The sequence below is a fragment of the Pleurodeles waltl genome, chromosome 6 (assembly GCF_031143425.1).
Source record: "Pleurodeles waltl isolate 20211129_DDA chromosome 6, aPleWal1.hap1.20221129, whole genome shotgun sequence".
NCBI lineage: Eukaryota > Metazoa > Chordata > Amphibia > Caudata > Salamandridae > Pleurodeles > Pleurodeles waltl.
In genome coordinates, this window is record NC_090445.1 from 1101965792 (window position 1) to 1101984263 (window position 18472).

At 51.2% G+C, this 18472-nt stretch overlaps 1 protein-coding gene across 2 annotated transcripts in view; it reads left to right on the plus strand.

Moving 5' to 3' along the window:
* The window catches only part of LOC138302087 (pulmonary surfactant-associated protein A-like), a 270886-nt gene extending 253428 nt beyond the window's left edge, over positions 1-17458 (plus strand). For both annotated transcript variants that reach the window (XM_069242470.1, XM_069242471.1), the window contains exon 6: positions 16978-17458. In XM_069242470.1, the coding sequence (XP_069098571.1) occupies positions 16978-17354 (377 nt within the window). In that variant the 3' untranslated portion in view covers positions 17355-17458. The remainder of the gene's footprint in view (positions 1-16977) is intronic.
* The last annotated feature ends 1014 nt before the right edge of the window (positions 17459-18472 follow it).

Sequence of the window (18472 nt, forward strand, 5' to 3'; positions counted from 1 at the left end):
CAGGTGACTCTGGTTACCCCAACCTCTCATGGCTACTGACCCCAGTGAGGAATGCCAGGACAAGGGCAGAGGACCGCTACAATGAGGCACATGGCCGAACTAGGTGTATTATTGAGAGGACGTTCGGTCTCCTGTAGGCCAGATTCCAGTGCCTCCATCTACCAGGTGGCTCCCTATACTACTCACCGAAGAAGGTGTGCCAGATAATCGTGGCATGCTGTATGTTCCACAACCTGGCATTGAGACGCCAGGTGCCTTTTCTGCTGGAGGATGAGCCTGGTGATGGTCTTGTGGCAGCGGAGGAGCCTGTGGACAGTGAGGAAGAGGAGGCAGAGGAAGAAGATATTGACAACAGAAGGAACATCATCATGCAGTACTTCCAGTGACACACAGGTAAGAGACTGTAACTCCTCCTCACATTTCAGTATACATTGGAACGTTGTACATGTCAGCCTCTAAACCTCTGTCTATGGACACTGACTGTTCCCCTTGGATTTCCTTTTTCAAGATCTGGGTACCCCATTCTGCATTCTGCTATATGTACTGCTGCCCAACAACTGTCATACATTGGTATGAGTAAATGAACATTTACATTGCTATTTGTTGCTAATGTTGTAATTATACATTTGTGAAAGATCAGACGGACTCCAGATTGTTTTTTGATTGGAGGGTGTTTATTTAGGTGCTAATGGGATGTGCAAGGGGCTGGGGTGATGGTGGAGGAAGGTCGATGGTAGAGTCCAGTCTAATTGTATCACAGGTGCATTGTCCAGTGGGGCATAGGAAGGGGAGTAATGGCAGTTCAAGTTGGACAGGGTGACATAGTGGGACAGAAGGGTGACAATTAGGAGAGTCTTATTTCCTGGCGGGGGTCTTGGCAATGTTCTCTTTCTTCTGCTTAGATAGCAGGGACCGTTTGCGGGGTGGTTCTCCTACAGCAGGGGGTGGGGTGCTGGTGGCCTGTTGGTCCTGTGGCGGGGCCTTCTGTCCACTAGCGCCGGCGGAGGTGGAAGGCTGTTCCTCGGCTTGGCTAGTGTCAGGGGCCCTTTGTTGAGCCACTGCTTCCATCATGGTCATGCCCATATCAGCCAGCACCCCTGCTATGGTGACCAGGATGGTGTACATTTTGGTGAGGTCATCCCTGATCCCCATGTATTGTCCCTCCTGCAGCTGCTGGGTCTCCTGAAACTTGGCTAGTACCGTGCCCATGGTCTCCTGGGAATGGTGGTATGCTCCCATGATGTTGGAGAGTGCCTCGTGGAGAGTGGGTTCCCTGGGCCTGTCCTCCCCCTGTCGCACAGCAGTCCTCCCAGCTTCCCTGTTGTCCTTTGCCTCTGTCCCCTGAACCGTGTGCCCACTGCCACTGACCCCAGGTACCTGATCCTCCTGTGTTTGTGGGGTTGCCTGGGGTCCCTGTAGTGGTGAACACACTGCTGATTGAAGTGTCCTGGGGATAGAGGGATGGGCCCGCTGGGTGGGTGCTGTGCTGGTGTTTCATGAGGGGGGGGCTCTGTGGTCGGTTGAGACTGTGGCAGGGAAACCGACTGTCCAGAGGTCCCCGATGGGCCAGGCTGGTCATCCAGATCCAGGCGTGCAGAGCTGCTGTCGTCACTGTGGGCCTCTTCTGGGGGGGACTGGATGTAGCTGGCACCTCCTGTCTGGTGACGTTGGGTGGCGGTCCTGCCGGGATGCAAATGCATTGTTATTGTATCTGTGTGTGGCATCTTGTGGAATGAGTTTGTTTCCCTGTATAAATGTGCTTGCACTGTCACCTTGGCCTTGTGTGATTGGTGATTATGTGGGTTGGGTGAGTCTATCGAGTGTGCATGCTGTGGTGATGGGTGTCCATGCAGGTCTATGATGGGGGTCCATGTATTGTTGTTGCATGCAGGCTTGGTATTGGGAGGGGTGGGTTGTGATAGTGGGTTATATGTGAGGTGTTGGAGTGATGGGGTAAGGGTAGGGGTAGGAGTTTGTGATGTCATGCAGGTAGGGCGGGGGATAAAGTATTAAAGATTTGCCTTACCAGAGTCCAGTACTCCTGCTACTCCTGCGAGGCCCTCAGGATGCATGATCGCCAAGACTTGCTCCTCCCATGTTGTTAGTTGTGGGGAGGTGGTGGGGGTCCATGCCAGTCCTCTGTACAGCAATCTGGTGTCTTGAACCCACAGAAATCACCTTCTCCTTCATCTACTGCCTTAAACAGCAAACAGCTACTGCCTTAAACAGCATATCAGTGTTCCAAACTAAGATGCATTTTTATCTAAGAAGAAATAACTGCTTGCACTTGGCAAGAGCCAGAGCAACGACAAACTCAAGATTCCAGAACACCTAACTGTTAGAAATGGGGTCTTTGGTTGGCAGTCAGGTTACCTCCTGTCCAAGCAAGGACCCTCACTCTAGTCAGGGTAAAAGAGAATCCCTCTCAGCTAACCCCCGCTCCCCGCTCAACCCCTTGTTCGCTTGGCACGGGCTGCAGGCTTAACTTCAGAGTGCTAGGTGTAAAGTATTTGTACTAACACACACAGTAACTTAATGAAAACACTACAAAATGACACAACACACGTTTAGAAAAATAGAAAATATTTATCTAAACAAAACACGACCAAAACGCCCAAAATCCACAATTTACAAGTCAAGTTATTAATTAAAAACCAAAAAGAGTCTTCATGTAGTTTTTAACGCAACACTAATGCTGTTAGCGTGAAAATGTACCTGGGTGTGTCAAAAATAACCCTGCACGGGCAAGTGTGCGTTAAAAAGGGCTTGCATTGCGTCGATATCACTCACAAGCGAGACCATGCGTTGTTTCTCCTTCAGTCGATTTGGCATGCGTCGTTTCTCCTCTCCGCAGGAGAGCGATGCGTCGATTCGAACAGCACTCTCGGGTCCAGACAGGCCTTGTGTCGTCTTTGCACGCCCAACTAAATTTGCATCGGAAATCTTGCTGCACGATGATCCGACAACCATGCAGCGCTGGTTGCGATCTCACCAGCCTCCGTCAGCAATGATGCCTGTCATTTCTCCAGCCTCAAGCTTCGATCTTCCAGTCGCGTTGCAGGTGAGCATAGATTTTCAACTGCAAAGCTAGCGGCACGTCGATTTTTCAGCCGCAGATCGGAGTTGCGTCAATCTTCTCCCCACACAGCGGTTGGTGCGTGGATTTCTCACTCTTGGGCTGCCAGCTTTTAAAGGGTCCCAGGAACTGGATGGGCACCACTTGGCAGAGTAGGAGTCTCAGCAGAGGCTCCAGTTGCTGGGAGAGAGAAGTCTTTGCTGTCCCTGAGATTTCAAACTACAGGAGGCGAGCTCTAAATCAAGCCCTTGGAGAGTTCTTAACAAGAAGGAAGGCAACATAAAGTCCAGTCTTTGTCTGAGTGGGGAGGCTAGACACAAGGACAATGGCTGCCATCAGTGCTGAGGCCAGAGCCTGAAATGTTCTCTGTTGGGCCACCACGCCAGAATGAATGCCCTCCAAGTATGCATTTGTTTGTTGCAAATGCCTCTTGGCACCCGGGATGGCATTCAGAATAGTTGTCTGCCCAACAGTGAGGGATCTCAGGAGGTCAATAGCCTCCTCACTGAGGGCATAAGGGCTGACTGGGGCAGGGCTTGAGGTGCCTGGGGCGAGGGAGATGACCACCCTCCAGGGTGAGCGGCACGGGAAACATGCTGAGGGGCTGCTGGCAGGGTGGTGCTGGTAGGGGGGTGGTGGCTGTACCTGTTGTTTGGTGAGCACAGAGGTGTCCGCCACTGCAAGGGAGTTTCCATCAGAGGAGGAGTGGCTGTCGGTGGTTTCATTCCTGTTCCCGTTGTGTAGCTCCCCTCGCCCTCTGTCCCACTGGAGCCTTCACCCTCCATGGATTCACCCTCCTGGGCATGTGGGATGTAGTGCCCCCGTCGCCGGTGCCTCTGCTCCTCCGCCAGATGATGCTAATGCACACAAGGACTGGGTGACAAAACAAGAAGGGGGGAAATACAGAGGACACACATGGTCAATGCCAGCAATACCACTACTGTTGGTGTACACAACACACACCGAGCTGCCCTGTACACTAGGCCTTGCCCAACCAGTCACTATGGTAGTCACCACCCCATGGGGTACAATACCTAACGCCAACACATGCACACCTGACACCCACAGGATCCTGCACACTAGTAGCTGCCCAATTGTACCATTGGGGTAGGGGTGCTTCTGAGCCTGCAAACAAGGGACCTACCCTGGCATGACCGCCCTGGCCTAGGGGCACCCACAGCCCACACCCCCCACCCAGATCCCTCCTAAACCATGCAGAGTCAGCTTTATGACACTGTACTCATTCCTTGTGGCTGCTGTGATGCCCTCAAGTGCCCATTCAACTCCGGATAGGCCACCGCCAGGATGCGGAACATCAGGGGGGTCATAGTACGATGGGCACCCCTTCCACATTGGGAGGCCAGCCCCAGCTGGGTCTCCGCCATCTTCTTGTTCCAGCGGCGTAGGTGCTCCCATCTCTTGCGGCAGTGGGTGCTCCGTCTGTGATAGACCCCCAGGGTCCGCACTTCCTTGGCGATGGCACGCCAAATACCCTTCTTCTGGTGGGTGCTGACCTAGAGGGAAAGGACAGGAGGAAAGGAAATTACTCACGCATCCGGACCGTCATACTCATTGCCCAACAGTTCCCACCCATGCCCTGACGCACATACACTGACCATCCTCACATGCAGCACTCAGCCCCCCCAACATGTGGCTTCCATCCAACCACTCCAAACAGGCATTGCCCACGCATCATGCTCAAAGTGTACTCACCTGTTTGTCTGGAGGACCGTAGAGTAGCATGTACTGGGGGAGGACCCCATCCACCAGTTTGTCTCACTCCTCCGCAGTGAAGGCAGGGGCCCTTTCCCCAGACACTGTAGCCATTTTTGCTTCTAGACTCAAGTCACAGCAGCACTTACAGTGTAGGTCCTCTCCTGTTGATGGTCAGGTATTAAGTGAGTGAACAGATAGAAAATGGCGGTCACGTCCGCGGCGGTGTGTACTGTCACCACTGGCATACATGGCCATTGGCTCCTGGAACCCATAGGGCCCAATGATAACCAATGCTGAGTTGCGCGGTGGTCTTCGACCGCCTAATGCGACACTGCACAATGCCAGTGCAGTTACCTAATTTCCCCTTGTCCCTCCTCACAAGTCAGGCAGCTGCCATTTCAGGGGTGCACATGGCATGGCACCTAACTGCGTCACACCACATAATGGCGCATTTACGGACTAACTCTTTCACACATGGATTCACTAACATTCATGCAAACACAGTTGTGCTACCTACGTGGTAAATGACTCTCTGCTCACCATTCTCCTCCATAGGCTACAACTGCTGGGGGAGATGATGAGATGGCGGCATCCTCTGGTGTACTGACCCCTAGCGGACCTGTCAACAATGGAAGACAGACACATCATAATCACATACAGATTTGATCGTGCCACAATCCAAGAACTGTGTGCCTAATTGGAGCCAGACCTGATGTCAGCAATCCGCCAGCCCACAGGTATCCCCCTCTAGTGCAGGTCCTGTCAGTGCTCCATTTCCTGGCAAGTGGCCCCTTTCAAACTACAGTGGCCGTGGCATCTGGGATGTCCCAGCCAATGTTTTCTAACATGTTGGCCAGAATTTTGTCTGCCCTGCTGAAACACATGCACAGCTACATTGTGGTCCACGAGATGGAGGATTTGGCCACTGTGAAAGCTGACTTTTATGCCCTGGGAAATATCCCCAACATCATTGGTGCCATTGATGGTACACATGTGGCATTTGTCCCCCCTTGCAGAAATGAACAGGTGTACAGAAATTGAAAAAGCTACCATTCTATGAATGTGCAAATGGTGTGTTTGGCGGACCAGTACATCTCCCAGGTGAATGCCAAGTATCCTGGCTCTGTGCATGATGCCTATATCTTGCTGAATAGTAGTATCCCTTATGTGATGGGCCAACTCCATGGGCACCGGGAGTGGCTAATAGGTGAGCCGCAGGTCCCCACACAGTCTGTGTAGGTGTCTGGGTATGGGGTAGTCCCTAAGAGTGAGTGTGTGTCTAACAGGTATCCCTCGAAATTTGCAGGTGACTCTGGTTACCCCAACCTCTCATGGCTACTGACCCCAGTGAGGAATGCCAGGACAAGGGCAGAGGACCGCTACAATGAGGCACATGGCCGAACTAGGTGTATTATTGAGAGGACGTTCGGTCTCCTGTAGGCCAGATTCCAGTGCCTCCATCTACCAGGTGGCTCCCTATACTACTCACCGAAGAAGGTGTGCCAGATAATCTTGGCATGCTGTATGTTCCACAACCTGGCATTGAGACGCCAGGTGCCTTTTCTGCTGGAGGATGAGCCTGGTGATGGTCTTGTGGCAGCGGAGGAGCCTGTGGACAGTGAGGAAGAGGAGGCAGAGGAAGAAGATATTGACAACAGAAGGAACATCATCATGCAGTACTTCCAGTGACACACAGGTAAGAGACTGTAACTCCTCCTCACATTTCAGTATACATTGGAACGTTGTACATGTCAGCCTCTAAACCTCTGTCTATGGACACTGACTGTTCCCCTTGGATTTCCTTTTTTAAGATCTGGGTACCCCATTCTGCATTCTGCTATATGTACTGCTGCCCAACAACTGTCATACATTGGTATGAGTAAATGAACATTTACATTGCTATTTGTTGCTAATGTTGTAATTATACATTTGTGAAAGATCAGACGGACTCCAGATTGTTTTTTGATTAGAGGGTGTTTATTTAGGTGCTAATGGGATGTGCAAGGGGCTGGGGTGATGGTGGAGGAAGGTCGATGGTAGAGTCCAGTCTAATTGTATCACAGGTGCATTGTCCAGTGGGGCATAGGAAGGGGAGTAATGGCAGTTCAAGTTGGACAGGGTGACATAGTGGGACAGAAGGGTGACAATTAGGAGAGTCTTATTTCCTGGCGGGGGTCTTGGCAATGTTCTCTGTCTTCTGCTTAGATAGCAGGGACCGTTTGCGGGGTGGTTCTCCTACAGCAGGGGGTGGGGTGCTGGTGGCCTGTTGGTCCTGTGGCGGGGCCTTCTGTCCACTAGCGCCGGCGGAGGTGGAAGGCTGTTCCTCGGCTTGGCTAGTGTCAGGGGCCCTTTGTTGAGCCACTGCCTCCATCATGGTCATGCCCATATCAGCCAGCACCCCTGCTATGGTGACCAGGATGGTGTACATTTTGGTGAGGTCATCCCTGATCCCCATGTATTGTCCCTCCTGCAGCTGCTGGGTCTCCTGAAACTTGGCTAGTACCGTGCCCATGGTCTCCTGGGAATGGTGGTATGCTCCCATGATGTTGGAGAGTGCCTCGTGGAGAGTGGGTTCCCTGGGCCTGTCCTCCCCCTGTCGCACAGCAGTCCTCCCAGCTTCCCTGTTGTCCTTTGCCTCTGTCCCCTGAACCGTGTGCCCACTGCCACTGACCCCAGGTACCTGATCCTCCTGTGTTTGTGGGGTTGCCTGGGGTCCCTGTAGTGGTGAACACACTGCTGATTGAAGTGTCCTGGGGATAGAGGGATGGGCCCGCTGGGTGGTGGGTGCTGTGCTGGTGTTTCATGAGGGGGGGGCTCTGTGGTGGGTTGAGACTGTGGCAGGGAAACCGACTGTCCAGAGGTCCCCGATGGGCCAGGCTGGTCATCCAGATCCAGGCGTGCAGAGCTGCTGTCGTCACTGTGGGCCTCTTCTGGGGGGGACTGGATGTAGCTGGCACCTCCTGTCTGGTGACGTTGGGTGGCGGTCCTGCCGGGATGCAAATGCATTGTTATTGTATCTGTGTGTGGCATCTTGTGGAATGAGTTTGTTTCCCTGTATAAATGTGCTTGCACTGTCACCTTGGCCTTGTGTGATTGGTGATTATGTGGGTTGGGTGAGTCTATCGAGTGTGCATGCTGTGGTGATGGGTGTCCATGCAGGTCTATGATGGGGGTCCATGTATTGTTGTTGCATGCAGGCTTGGTATTGGGAGGGGTGGGTTGTGATAGTGGGTTATATGTGAGGTGTTGGAGTGATGGGGTAAGGGTAGGGGTAGGAGTTTGTGATGTCATGCAGGTAGGGCGGGGGGATAAAGTATTAAAGATTTGCCTTACCAGAGTCCAGTACTCCTGCTACTCCTGCGAGGCCCTCAGGATGCATGATCGCCAAGACTTGCTCCTCCCATGTTGTTAGTTGTGGGGAGGAGGTGGGGATCCATGCCAGTCCTCTGTACAGCAATCTGGTGTCTTGAACCCACAGAAATCACCTTCTCCTTCATCTACTGCCTTAAACAGCAAACAGCTACTGCCTTAAACAGCATATCAGTGTTCCAAACTAAGATGCATTTTTATCTAAGAAGAAATAACTGCTTGCACTTGGCAAGAGCCAGAGCAACGACAAACTCAAGATTCCAGAACACCTAACTGTTAGAAATGGGGTCTTTGGTTGGCAGTCAGGTTACCTCCTGTCCAAGCAAGGACCCTCACTCTAGTCAGGGTAAAAGAGAATCCCTCTCAGCTAACCCCCGCTCCCCGCTCAACCCCTTGTTCGCTTGGCACGGGCTGCAGGCTTAACTTCAGAGTGCTAGGTGTAAAGTATTTGTACTAACACACACAGTAACTTAATGAAAACACTACAAAATGACACAACACACGTTTAGAAAAATAGAAAATATTTATCTAAACAAAACACAACCAAAACGCCCAAAATCCACAATTTACAAGTCAAGTTATTAATTAAAAACCAAAAAGAGTCTTCATGTAGTTTTTAACGCAACACTAATGCTGTTAGCGTGAAAATGTACCTGGGTGTGTCAAAAATAACCCTGCACGGGCAAGTGTGCGTTAAAAAGGGCTTGCATTGCGTCGATATCACTCACAAGCGAGACCATGCGTTGTTTCTCCTTCAGTCGATTTGGCGTGCGTCGTTTCTCCTCTCCGCAGGAGAGCGATGCGTCGATTCGAACAGCACTCTCGGGTCCAGACAGGCCTTGTGTCGTCTTTGCACGCCCAACTAAATTTGCATCGGAAATCTTGCTGCACGATGATCCGACAACCATGCAGCGCTGGTTGCGATCTCACCAGCCTCCGTCAGCAATGATGCCTGTCATTTCTCCAGCCTCAAGCTTCGATCTTCCAGTCGCGTTGCAGGTGAGCATCGATTTTCAACTGCAAAGAAAGCGGCAGGTCGATTTTTCAGCCGCAGATCGGAGTTGCGTCAATCTTCTCCCCACACAGCGGTTGGTGCGTGGATTTCTCACTCTTGGGCTGCCAGCTTTTAAAGGGTCCCAGGAACTGGATGGGCACCACTTGGCAGAGTAGGAGTCTCAGCAGAGGCTCCAGTTGCTGGGAGAGAGAAGTCTTTGCTGTCCCTGAGATTTCAAACAACAGGAGGCGAGCTCTAAATCAAGCCCTTGGAGAGTTCTTAACAAGAAGGAAGGCAACATAAAGTCCAGTCTTTGTCTGAGTGGGGAGGCTAGACACAAGGACAATGGCTGCCATCAGTGCTGAGGCCAGAGCCTGAAATGTTCTCTGTTGGGCCACCACGCCAGAATGAATGCCCTCCAAGTATGCATTTGTTTGTTGCAAATGCCTCTTGGCACCCGGGATGGCATTCAGAATAGTTGTCTGCCCAACAGTGAGGGATCTCAGGAGGTCAATAGCCTCCTCACTGAGGGCATAAGGGCTGACTGGGGCAGGGCTTGAGGTGCCTGGGGTGAGGGAGATGACCACCCTCCAGGGTGAGCGGCACGGGAAACATGCTGAGGGGCTGCTGGCAGGGTGGTGCTGGTAGGGGGGTGGTGGCTGTACCTGTTGTTTGGTGAGCACAGAGGTGTCCGCCACTGCAAGGGAGTTTCCATCAGAGGAGGAGTGGCTGTCGGTGGTTTCATTCCTGTTCCCGTTGTGGAGCTCCCCTCGCCCTCTGTCCCACTGGAGCCTTCACCCTCCATGGATTCACCCTCCTGGGCATGTGGGATGTAGTGCCCCCGTCGCCGGTGCCTCTGCTCCTCCGCCAGATGATGCTAATGCACACAAGGACTGGGTGACAAAACAAGAAGGGGGGAAATACAGAGGACACACATGGTCAATGCCAGCAACACCACTACTGTTGGTGGACACAACACACACCGAGCTGCCCTGTACACTAGGCCTTGCCCAACCAGCCACTATGGTAGTCACCACCCCATGGGGTACAATACCTAACGCCAACACATGCACACCTGACACCCACAGGATCCTGCACACTAGTAGCTGCCCAATTGTACCATTGGGGTAGGGGTGCTTCTGAGCCTGCAAAGAAGGGACCTACCCTGGCATGACCGCCCTGGCCTAGGGGCACCCACAGCCCACACCCCCCACCCAGATCCCTCGTAAACCATGCAGAGTCAGCTTTATGACACTGTACTCATTCCTTGTGGCTGCTGTGATGCCCTCAAGTGCCCATTCAACTCCGGATAGGCCACCGCCAGGATGCGGAACATCAGGGGGGTCATAGTGCGATGGGCACCCCTTCCACATTGGGAGGCCAGCCCCAGCTGGGTCTCCGCCATCTTCTTGTTCCAGCGGCGCAGGTGCTCCCATCTCTTGCGGCAGTGGGTGCTCCGTCTGTGATAGACCCCCAGGGTCCGCACTTCCTTGGCGATGGCACGCCAAATACCCTTCTTCTGGTGGGTGCTGACCTAGAGGGAAAGGACAGGAGGAAAGGAAATTACTCACGCATCCGGTCCGTCATACTCATTGCCCAACAGTTCCCACCCATGCCCTGACGCACATACACTGACCATCCTCACATGCAGCACTCAGCCCCCCCTACATGTGGCTTCCATCCAACCACTCCAAACAGGCATTGCCCACGCATCATGCTCAAAGTGTACTCACCTGTTTGTCTGGAGGACCGTAGAGTAGCGTGTACTGGGGGAGGACCCCATCCACCAGTTTGTCTCACTCCTCCGCAGTGAAGGCAGGGGCCCTTTCCCCAGACACTGTAGCCATTTTTGCTTCTAGACTCAGGTCACAGCAGCACTTACAGTGTAGGTCCTCTCCTGTTGATGGTCAGGTATCAAGTGAGTGAACAGATAGAAAATGGCGGTCACGTCCGCGGCGGTGTGTACTGTCACCACTGGCATACATGGCCATTGGCTCCTGGAACCCATAGGGCCCAATGATAACCAATGCTGAGTTGCGCGGTGGTCTTCGACCGCCTACTGAGACGCTGCACAATGCCAGTGCAGTTACCTAATTTCCCCTTGTCCCTCCTCACAAGTCAGGCAGCTGCCATTTCAGGGGTGCACATGGCATGGCACCTAACTGCGTCACACATAATGGCGCATTTACGGACTAACTCTTTCACACATGGATTCACTAACATTCATGCAAACACAGTTGTGCTACCTACGTGGTAAATGACTCTCTGCTCACCGTTCTCCTCCATAGGCTACAACTGCTGGGGGAGATGATGAGATGGCGGCATCCTCCGGTGTACTGACCCCTAGTGGACCTGTCAACAATGGAAGACAGACACATCATAATCACATACAGATTTGATCGTGCCACAATCCAAGAACTGTGTGCCTAATTGGAGCCAGACCTGATGTCAGCAATCCGCCAGCCCACAGGTATCCCCCTCTAGTGCAGGTGTTGTCAGTGCTCCATTTCCTGGCAAGTGGCCCCTTTCAAACTACAGTGGCCGTGGCATCTGGGATGTCCCAGCCAATGTTTTCTAACATGTTGGCCAGAATTTTGTCTGCCCTGCTGAAACACATGCACAGCTACATTGTGTTCCACGAGGTGGAGGATTTGGCCACTGTGAAAGCTGACTTTTATGCCCTGGGAAATATCCCCAACATCATTGGTGCCATTGATGGTACACATGTGGCATTTGTCCCCCCTTGCAGAAATGAACAGGTGTACAGAAATTGAAAAAGCTACCATTCTATGAATGTGCAAATGGTGTGTTTGGCGGACCAGTACTTCTCCCAGGTGAATGCCAAGTATCCTGGCTCTGTGCATGATGCCTATATCTTGCTGAATAGTAGTATCCCTTATGTGATGGGCCAACTCTATGGGCACCGGGAGTGGCTAATAGGTGAGCCCCAGGTCCCCACACAGTATGTGTAGGTGTCTGGGTATGGGGTAGTCCCTAAGAGTGAGTGTGTGTCTAACAGGTATCCCTCAAAATTTGCAGGTGACTCTGGTTACCCCAACCTCTCATGGCTACTGACCCCAGTGAGGAATGCCAGGACAAGGGCAGAGGACCGCTACAATGAGGCACATGGCCGAACTAGGTGTATTATTGAGAGGACGTTCGGTCTCCTGTAGGCCAGATTCCAGTGCCTCCATCTACCGGTGGCTCCCTATACTACTCACCGAAGAAGGTGTGCCAGATAATCGTGGCATGCTGTATGTTCCACAACCTGGCATTGAGACGCCAGGTGCCTTTTCTGCTGGAGGATGAGCCTGGTGATGGTCTTGTGGCAGCGGAGGAGCCTGTGGACAGTGAGGAAGAGGAGGCAGAGGAAGAAGATATTGACAACAGAAGGAACATCATCATGCAGTACTTCCAGTGACACACAGGTAAGAGACTGTAACTCCTCCTCACATTTCAGTATACATTGGAACGTTGTACATGTCAGCCTCTAAACCTCTGTCTATGGACACTGACTGTTCCCCTTGGATTTCCTTTTTCAAGATCTGGGTACCCCATTCTGCATTCTGCTATATGTACTGCTGCCCAACAACTGTCATACATTGGTATGAGTAAATGAACATTTACATTGCTATTTGTTGCTAATGTTGTAATTATACATTTGTGAAAGATCAGACTGACTCCAGATTGTTTTTTGATTAGAGGGTGTTTCTTTAGGTGCTAATGGGATGTGCAAGGGGCTGGGGTGATGGTGGAGGAAGGTCGATGGTAGAGTCCAGTCTATTTGTATCACAGGTGCATTGTCCAGTGGGGCATAGGAAGGGGAGTAATGGCAGTTCAAGTTGGACAGGGTGACATAGTGGGACAGAAGGGTGACAATTAGGAGAGTCTTATTTCCTGGCGGGGGTCTTGGCAATGTTCTCTGTCTTCTGCTTAGATAGCAGGGACCGTTTGCGGGGTGGTTCTCCTACAGCAGGGGGTGGGGTGCTGGTGGCCTGTTGGTCCTGTGGCGGGGCCTTCTGTCCACTAGCGCCGGTGGAGGTGGAAGGCTGTTCCTCGGCTTGGCTAGTGTCAGGGGCCCTTTGTTGAGCCACTGCCTCCATCATGGTCATGCCCATATCAGCCAGCACCCCTGCTATGGTGACCAGGATGGTGTACATTTTGGTGAGGTCATCCCTGATCCCCATGTATTGTCCCTCCTGCAGCCGCTGGGTCTCCTGAAACTTGGCTAGTACCGTGCCCATGGTCTCCTGGGAATGGTGGTATGCTCCCATGATGTTGGAGAGTGCCTCGTGGAGAGTGGGTTCCCTGGGCCTGTCCTCCCCCTGTCGCACAGCAGTCCTCCCAGCTTCCCTGTTGTCCTTTGCCTCTGTCCCCTGAACCGTGTGCCCATTGCCACTGACCCCAGGTCCCTGATCCTCCTGTGTTTGTGGGGTTGCCTGGGGTCCCTGTAGTGGTGAACACACTGCTGATTGAAGTGTCCTGGGGATAGGGGGATGGGCCCGCTGGGTGGGTGCTGTGCTGGTGTTTCATGAGGGGGGGGCTCTGTGGTGGGTTGAGACTGTGGCAGGGAAACCGACTGTCCAGAGGTCCCCGATGGGCCAGGCTGGTCATCCAGATCCAGGTGTGCAGAGCTGCTGTCGTCACTGTGGGCCTCTTCTGGGGGGGACTGGATGTAGCTGGCACCTCCTGTCTGGTGACGTTGGGTAGGGGTCCTGTTGGGATGCAAATGCATTGTTATTGTATCTGTGTGTGGCATCTTGTGCAATGAGTGTGTTTCCCTGTATAAACGTGCTTGCACTGTCACCTTGGCCTTGTGTGATTGGTGATTATGTGGGTTGGGTGAGTCTATCGAGTGTGCATGCTGTGGTGATGGGTGTCCATGCAGGTCTATGATGGGGGTCCATGTATTGTTGTTGCATGTAGGGCTTGGTATTAGGATGGGTGGGTTGTGATAGTGGGGTATATGTGAGGTGTTGGAGTGATGGGGTAAGGGTTGGGGTAGGAGTTTGTGATGTCATGCAGGTAGGGCGGGGGGATAAAGTATTAAAGATTTGCCTTACCAGAGTCCAGTACTCCTGCTACTCCTGCGAGGCCCTCAGGATGCATGATCGCCAAGACTTGCTCCTCCCATGTTGTTAGTTGTGGGGAAGAGGTGGGGGTCCATGCCAGTCCTCTGTACAGCAATCTGGTGTCTTGAAACCACAGAAATCACCTTCTCCTTCATCTACTGCCTTAAACAGCAAACAGCTACTGCCTTAAACAGCATATCAGTGTTCCAAACTAAGATGCATTTTTATCTAAGAAGAAATAACTGCTTGCACTTGGCAAGAGCCAGAGCAACGACAAACTCAAGATTCCAGAACACCTAACTGTTAGAAATGGGGTCTTTGGTTGGCAGTCAGGTTACCTCCTGTCGAAGCAAGGACCCTCACTCTAGTCAGGGTAAAAGAGAATCCCTCTCAGCTAACCCCCGCTCCCCGCTCAACCCCTTGGTCGCTTGGCACGGGCTGCAGGCTTAACTTCAGAGTGCTAGGTGTAAAGTATTTGTACTAACACACACAGTAACTTAATGAAAACACTACAAAATGACACAACACACGTTTAGAAAAATAGAAAATATTTATCTAAACAAAACACGACCAAAACGCCCAAAATCCACAATTTACAAGTCAAGTTATTAATTAAAAACCAAAAAGAGTCTTCATGTAGTTTTAAACGCAACACTAATGCTGTTAGCGTGAAAATGTACCTGGGTGCGTCAAAAATAACCCTGCACGGGCAAGTGTGCGTTAAAAAGGGCTTGCATTGCGTCGATATCACTCACAAGCGAGACCATGCGTTGTTTCTCCTTCAGTCGATTTGTCATGCGTCATTTCTCCTCTCCGCAGGAGAGCGATGCGTCGATTCGAACAGCACTCTCGGGTCCAGACAGGCCTTGTGTCGTCTTTGCACGCCCAACTAAATTTGCGTCGGAAATCTTGCTGCACGATGATCCGAAAACCATGCAGCGCTGGTTGCGATCTCACCAGCCTCCGTCAGCAATGATGCCTGTCATTTCTCCAGCCTCAAGCTTCGATCTTCCAGTTGCGTTGCAGGTGAGCATCGATTTTCAACTGCAAAGCTAGCGGCACGTCGATTTTTCAGCCGCAGATCGGAGTTGCGTCAATCTTTTCCCCACACAGCGGTTGGTGCGTGGATTTCTCACTCTTGGGCTGCCAGCTTTTTAAGGGTCCCAGGAACTGGATGGGCACCACTTGGCAGAGTAGGAGTCTCAGCAGAGGCTCCAGTTGCTGGGAGAGAGAAGTCTTTGTTGTCCCTGAGATTTCAAACAGGAGGCGAGCTCTAAATCAAGCCCTTGGAGAGTTCTTAACAAGAAGGAAGGCAACATAAAGTCCAGTCTTTGTCCTCTAGCACAGGCTGAAGCAGCAACTGCATGATAGCTCCACAAAGCACAGACAGGGCAGCTCTTCTTCCTCAGCTCTTCTCCAGGCAGAGGTTCCTTTTGGTTTCCAGAAGTGTTCTAAAGTCTGTGGTTTTGGGTGCCCTTCTTATACCCATTTTGCCGTTTTAAGTAGGTTTACTTCAACGAAAAGTCTCTCTTGATTGTGAAATCCTGCCTTGCCCAGGCCAGGCCCCAGACACACACCAGGGGTTGGAGACTGCATTGTGTGAGGGCAGGCACAGCCCTTTCAGGTGTGAGTGACCACTTCTCCCCTCCCTCCTAGCACAGATGGCTCATCGCCCCGGCTCCCTTTGTATCATTGTCTAGTGTGAGGTGCAACCAGCCCAACTGTCAAGCTGACCCTGACAGGGAATCCACAAACAGGCAGAGTCACAGAAATGGTTTAAGCAAGGAATTGCTCATTTTCTAAAAGTACCATTTTCAAACACACAATCTTAAAATCAACTTTACTACAAGATGTATTTTTAAATTGTGAGCTCAGAGACCCCAAACTCCCATGCGTCAATCCACTCCCAAAGGGAACCTACACTTGAATCCTATTTAAAGGTAGCCCCCATGTTAACCTATGAGAGGGACAGGCCTTGCAACAGTGAAAAATGATTTTAGCAGTATTTCACTGTCAAGACATATAAAACACTTTACTATATGTCCTACCTGAACCGTACACTGCACCCTGCCCTTAGGGCTATCTAGGGTCTATCTTAGGGGTGTCTTACATGTAAGAAAAGGGAAGGTTAATGCCTGGCAAGTGGGTACACTTGCCAAGACGAATTTACAGTTAAAGCTGCACACACGGACAATGCAGTGGCAGGTCTGAGACATGATTACAGGGCTACTAATGTGGGGGGCACAAGCAGTGCTGCAGGTCCACTAGTAGCATTTGATTTACTGGCCCTGGGCACCTCTAGTGCACTTTACTAAGGACTTACTAGTAAATCAAATATTCCAACCATGGATAAACCAATCAACCATACAATTTACACAGAGAGCATATGGACTTTACCACTGGTTAGCAGTGATAAGTTGCTCAGAGTTAAAAAGCCAACAAAAGGGTCAGAAAAAATAGGAGGCAGGAGGCAAAAATATTGGGGATGACCCTGCAAAAGGGCAAATTCCAACACTAACCATTTAGGAGACCTGACCCCAAATGAGGTCCGTTCAAATAATAGGCCCATAACTTATTAAAATTGCTTGGTGTGGTATTCGCTGTCCCCACATGTCCTCCTTTATCTGATTTGGCTGCATGGTCTTGATCTCTCTCAATGGTGTGTTTAGCTTGATACATTTTCTAATTGACAGTCAGACTGCTAAAGCACTAGCCAACTTATGAAAACATTTTCTTCTCTTTCCCGGCAGCTTTGACTTTGGGGGGTGTTATTCAACATGTTGGAGAAAAGGTGATTGCGACCAATGGCCAAGAGGTGGACTTTGAGACTGCCAAGAATTCCTGCAAAGACGTCGGTGGAAGAATAGTTGTCCCATTGAATTCAGCCGAAAATAGTGCAGTTTTGGAGATTGTGAAGAAATTCAACAGATATGCATACCTCGGCATCAGGGAGGGCCAAACACCAGGACAATTCCATTACTTGGATAAAAAACAACTCCTCTTCACAAAGTGGAGCAAAGGAGAGCCAAATGGCAAAGGGGCAGAAAAGTGTGTTGAAATGTACACAGATGGAATGTGGAACGACAAATCTTGTAACCAATACCGCTTGACTATCTGTGAGTTTTAACGATTCACAATGATGTGCTTGATGCATCTTTAATTAAAGCAATAGTAATGCCAATGTGTGCTTTAAGAACATGCGCAGCCAAGAACGTTCTTAATTAAACACAATTAAACATGTATTTAAAATTGGATTGTTTTTACTTATAGTCTTAAGAAATTGGCATATTTGTGTTAAGCACAACCTTCCTAAAAAGATCGGCCCTACGGGACATGGAGACTGCAGGGAGCTTCGAGGTCCCTCTGGAGATCAGCTCCCTGGGCGTGGGCCTAACTCGTACATGGTAAAGGCTGGACCTGGCAACAGTATCTTGGTTTTTAATTAAATCCAAACTTGCAAGCATGTAAGAGAGAATAGTCTGTTAGAGTGCTCACACCCAGATCTATATTCTGCCTCTCATTTTTTCCTCCATTTTCAATATTTTAGTCAGTGCAAAGCTATATGAGGATATAGGCCCTCATTTCAACTTCTGCGGTCTTCACAGAAGACTGCCGAAGCTTCTGGCTCCCTATTTGGACTTTTCCGCTGGGCCAGTGGACAGAAACAGTGTTACCGTCCGCTGGCCCAGCGGAAAAGTCACATCAACATTGCTGCCAGCTCGTAATAGAGCCGGAGGCAATGCTGAAGTGCAGCGGGTGCATTAGCACACGTCACGCATTTCGGGCTGTGAAATGCACAATGGGGCTGTGCCTGGGGGCCCCTGCACTGCCCATGCCAAGTGCATGGGCAGTGCAGGGGCCCCCAGGAGCACCCCAAGTCCCCCTTACTGCCAGCCTTTCCATGGCAGTGTTAACCGCCGTGGCCAAGCTGGCGGTCGGGGACTCATCATCCCCAGGGCAGCGGTGGTTGCACCGCTGCCCTGGAGATTATGACCGCTAGGCGGAAGCCTGGAGGTATAGTGGAGGGGCCGGCGGTATGGCCGTGGCTATTGCGCCATGGTTATAATAGCTGGAAGAACACCGCCAGCATGTTGGTGAAGTTAACGCCAGCTTACCGCCGACCACCAGGGTCGTAATGAGGCCCATAGTGTCTCTTCAACTGCCACGGTTACTTATTTGCAAATTTTTCACTTAACGGGATGAGATACTAAAAAGAACTCTGATTACTGTAGCTAATAAGATTTT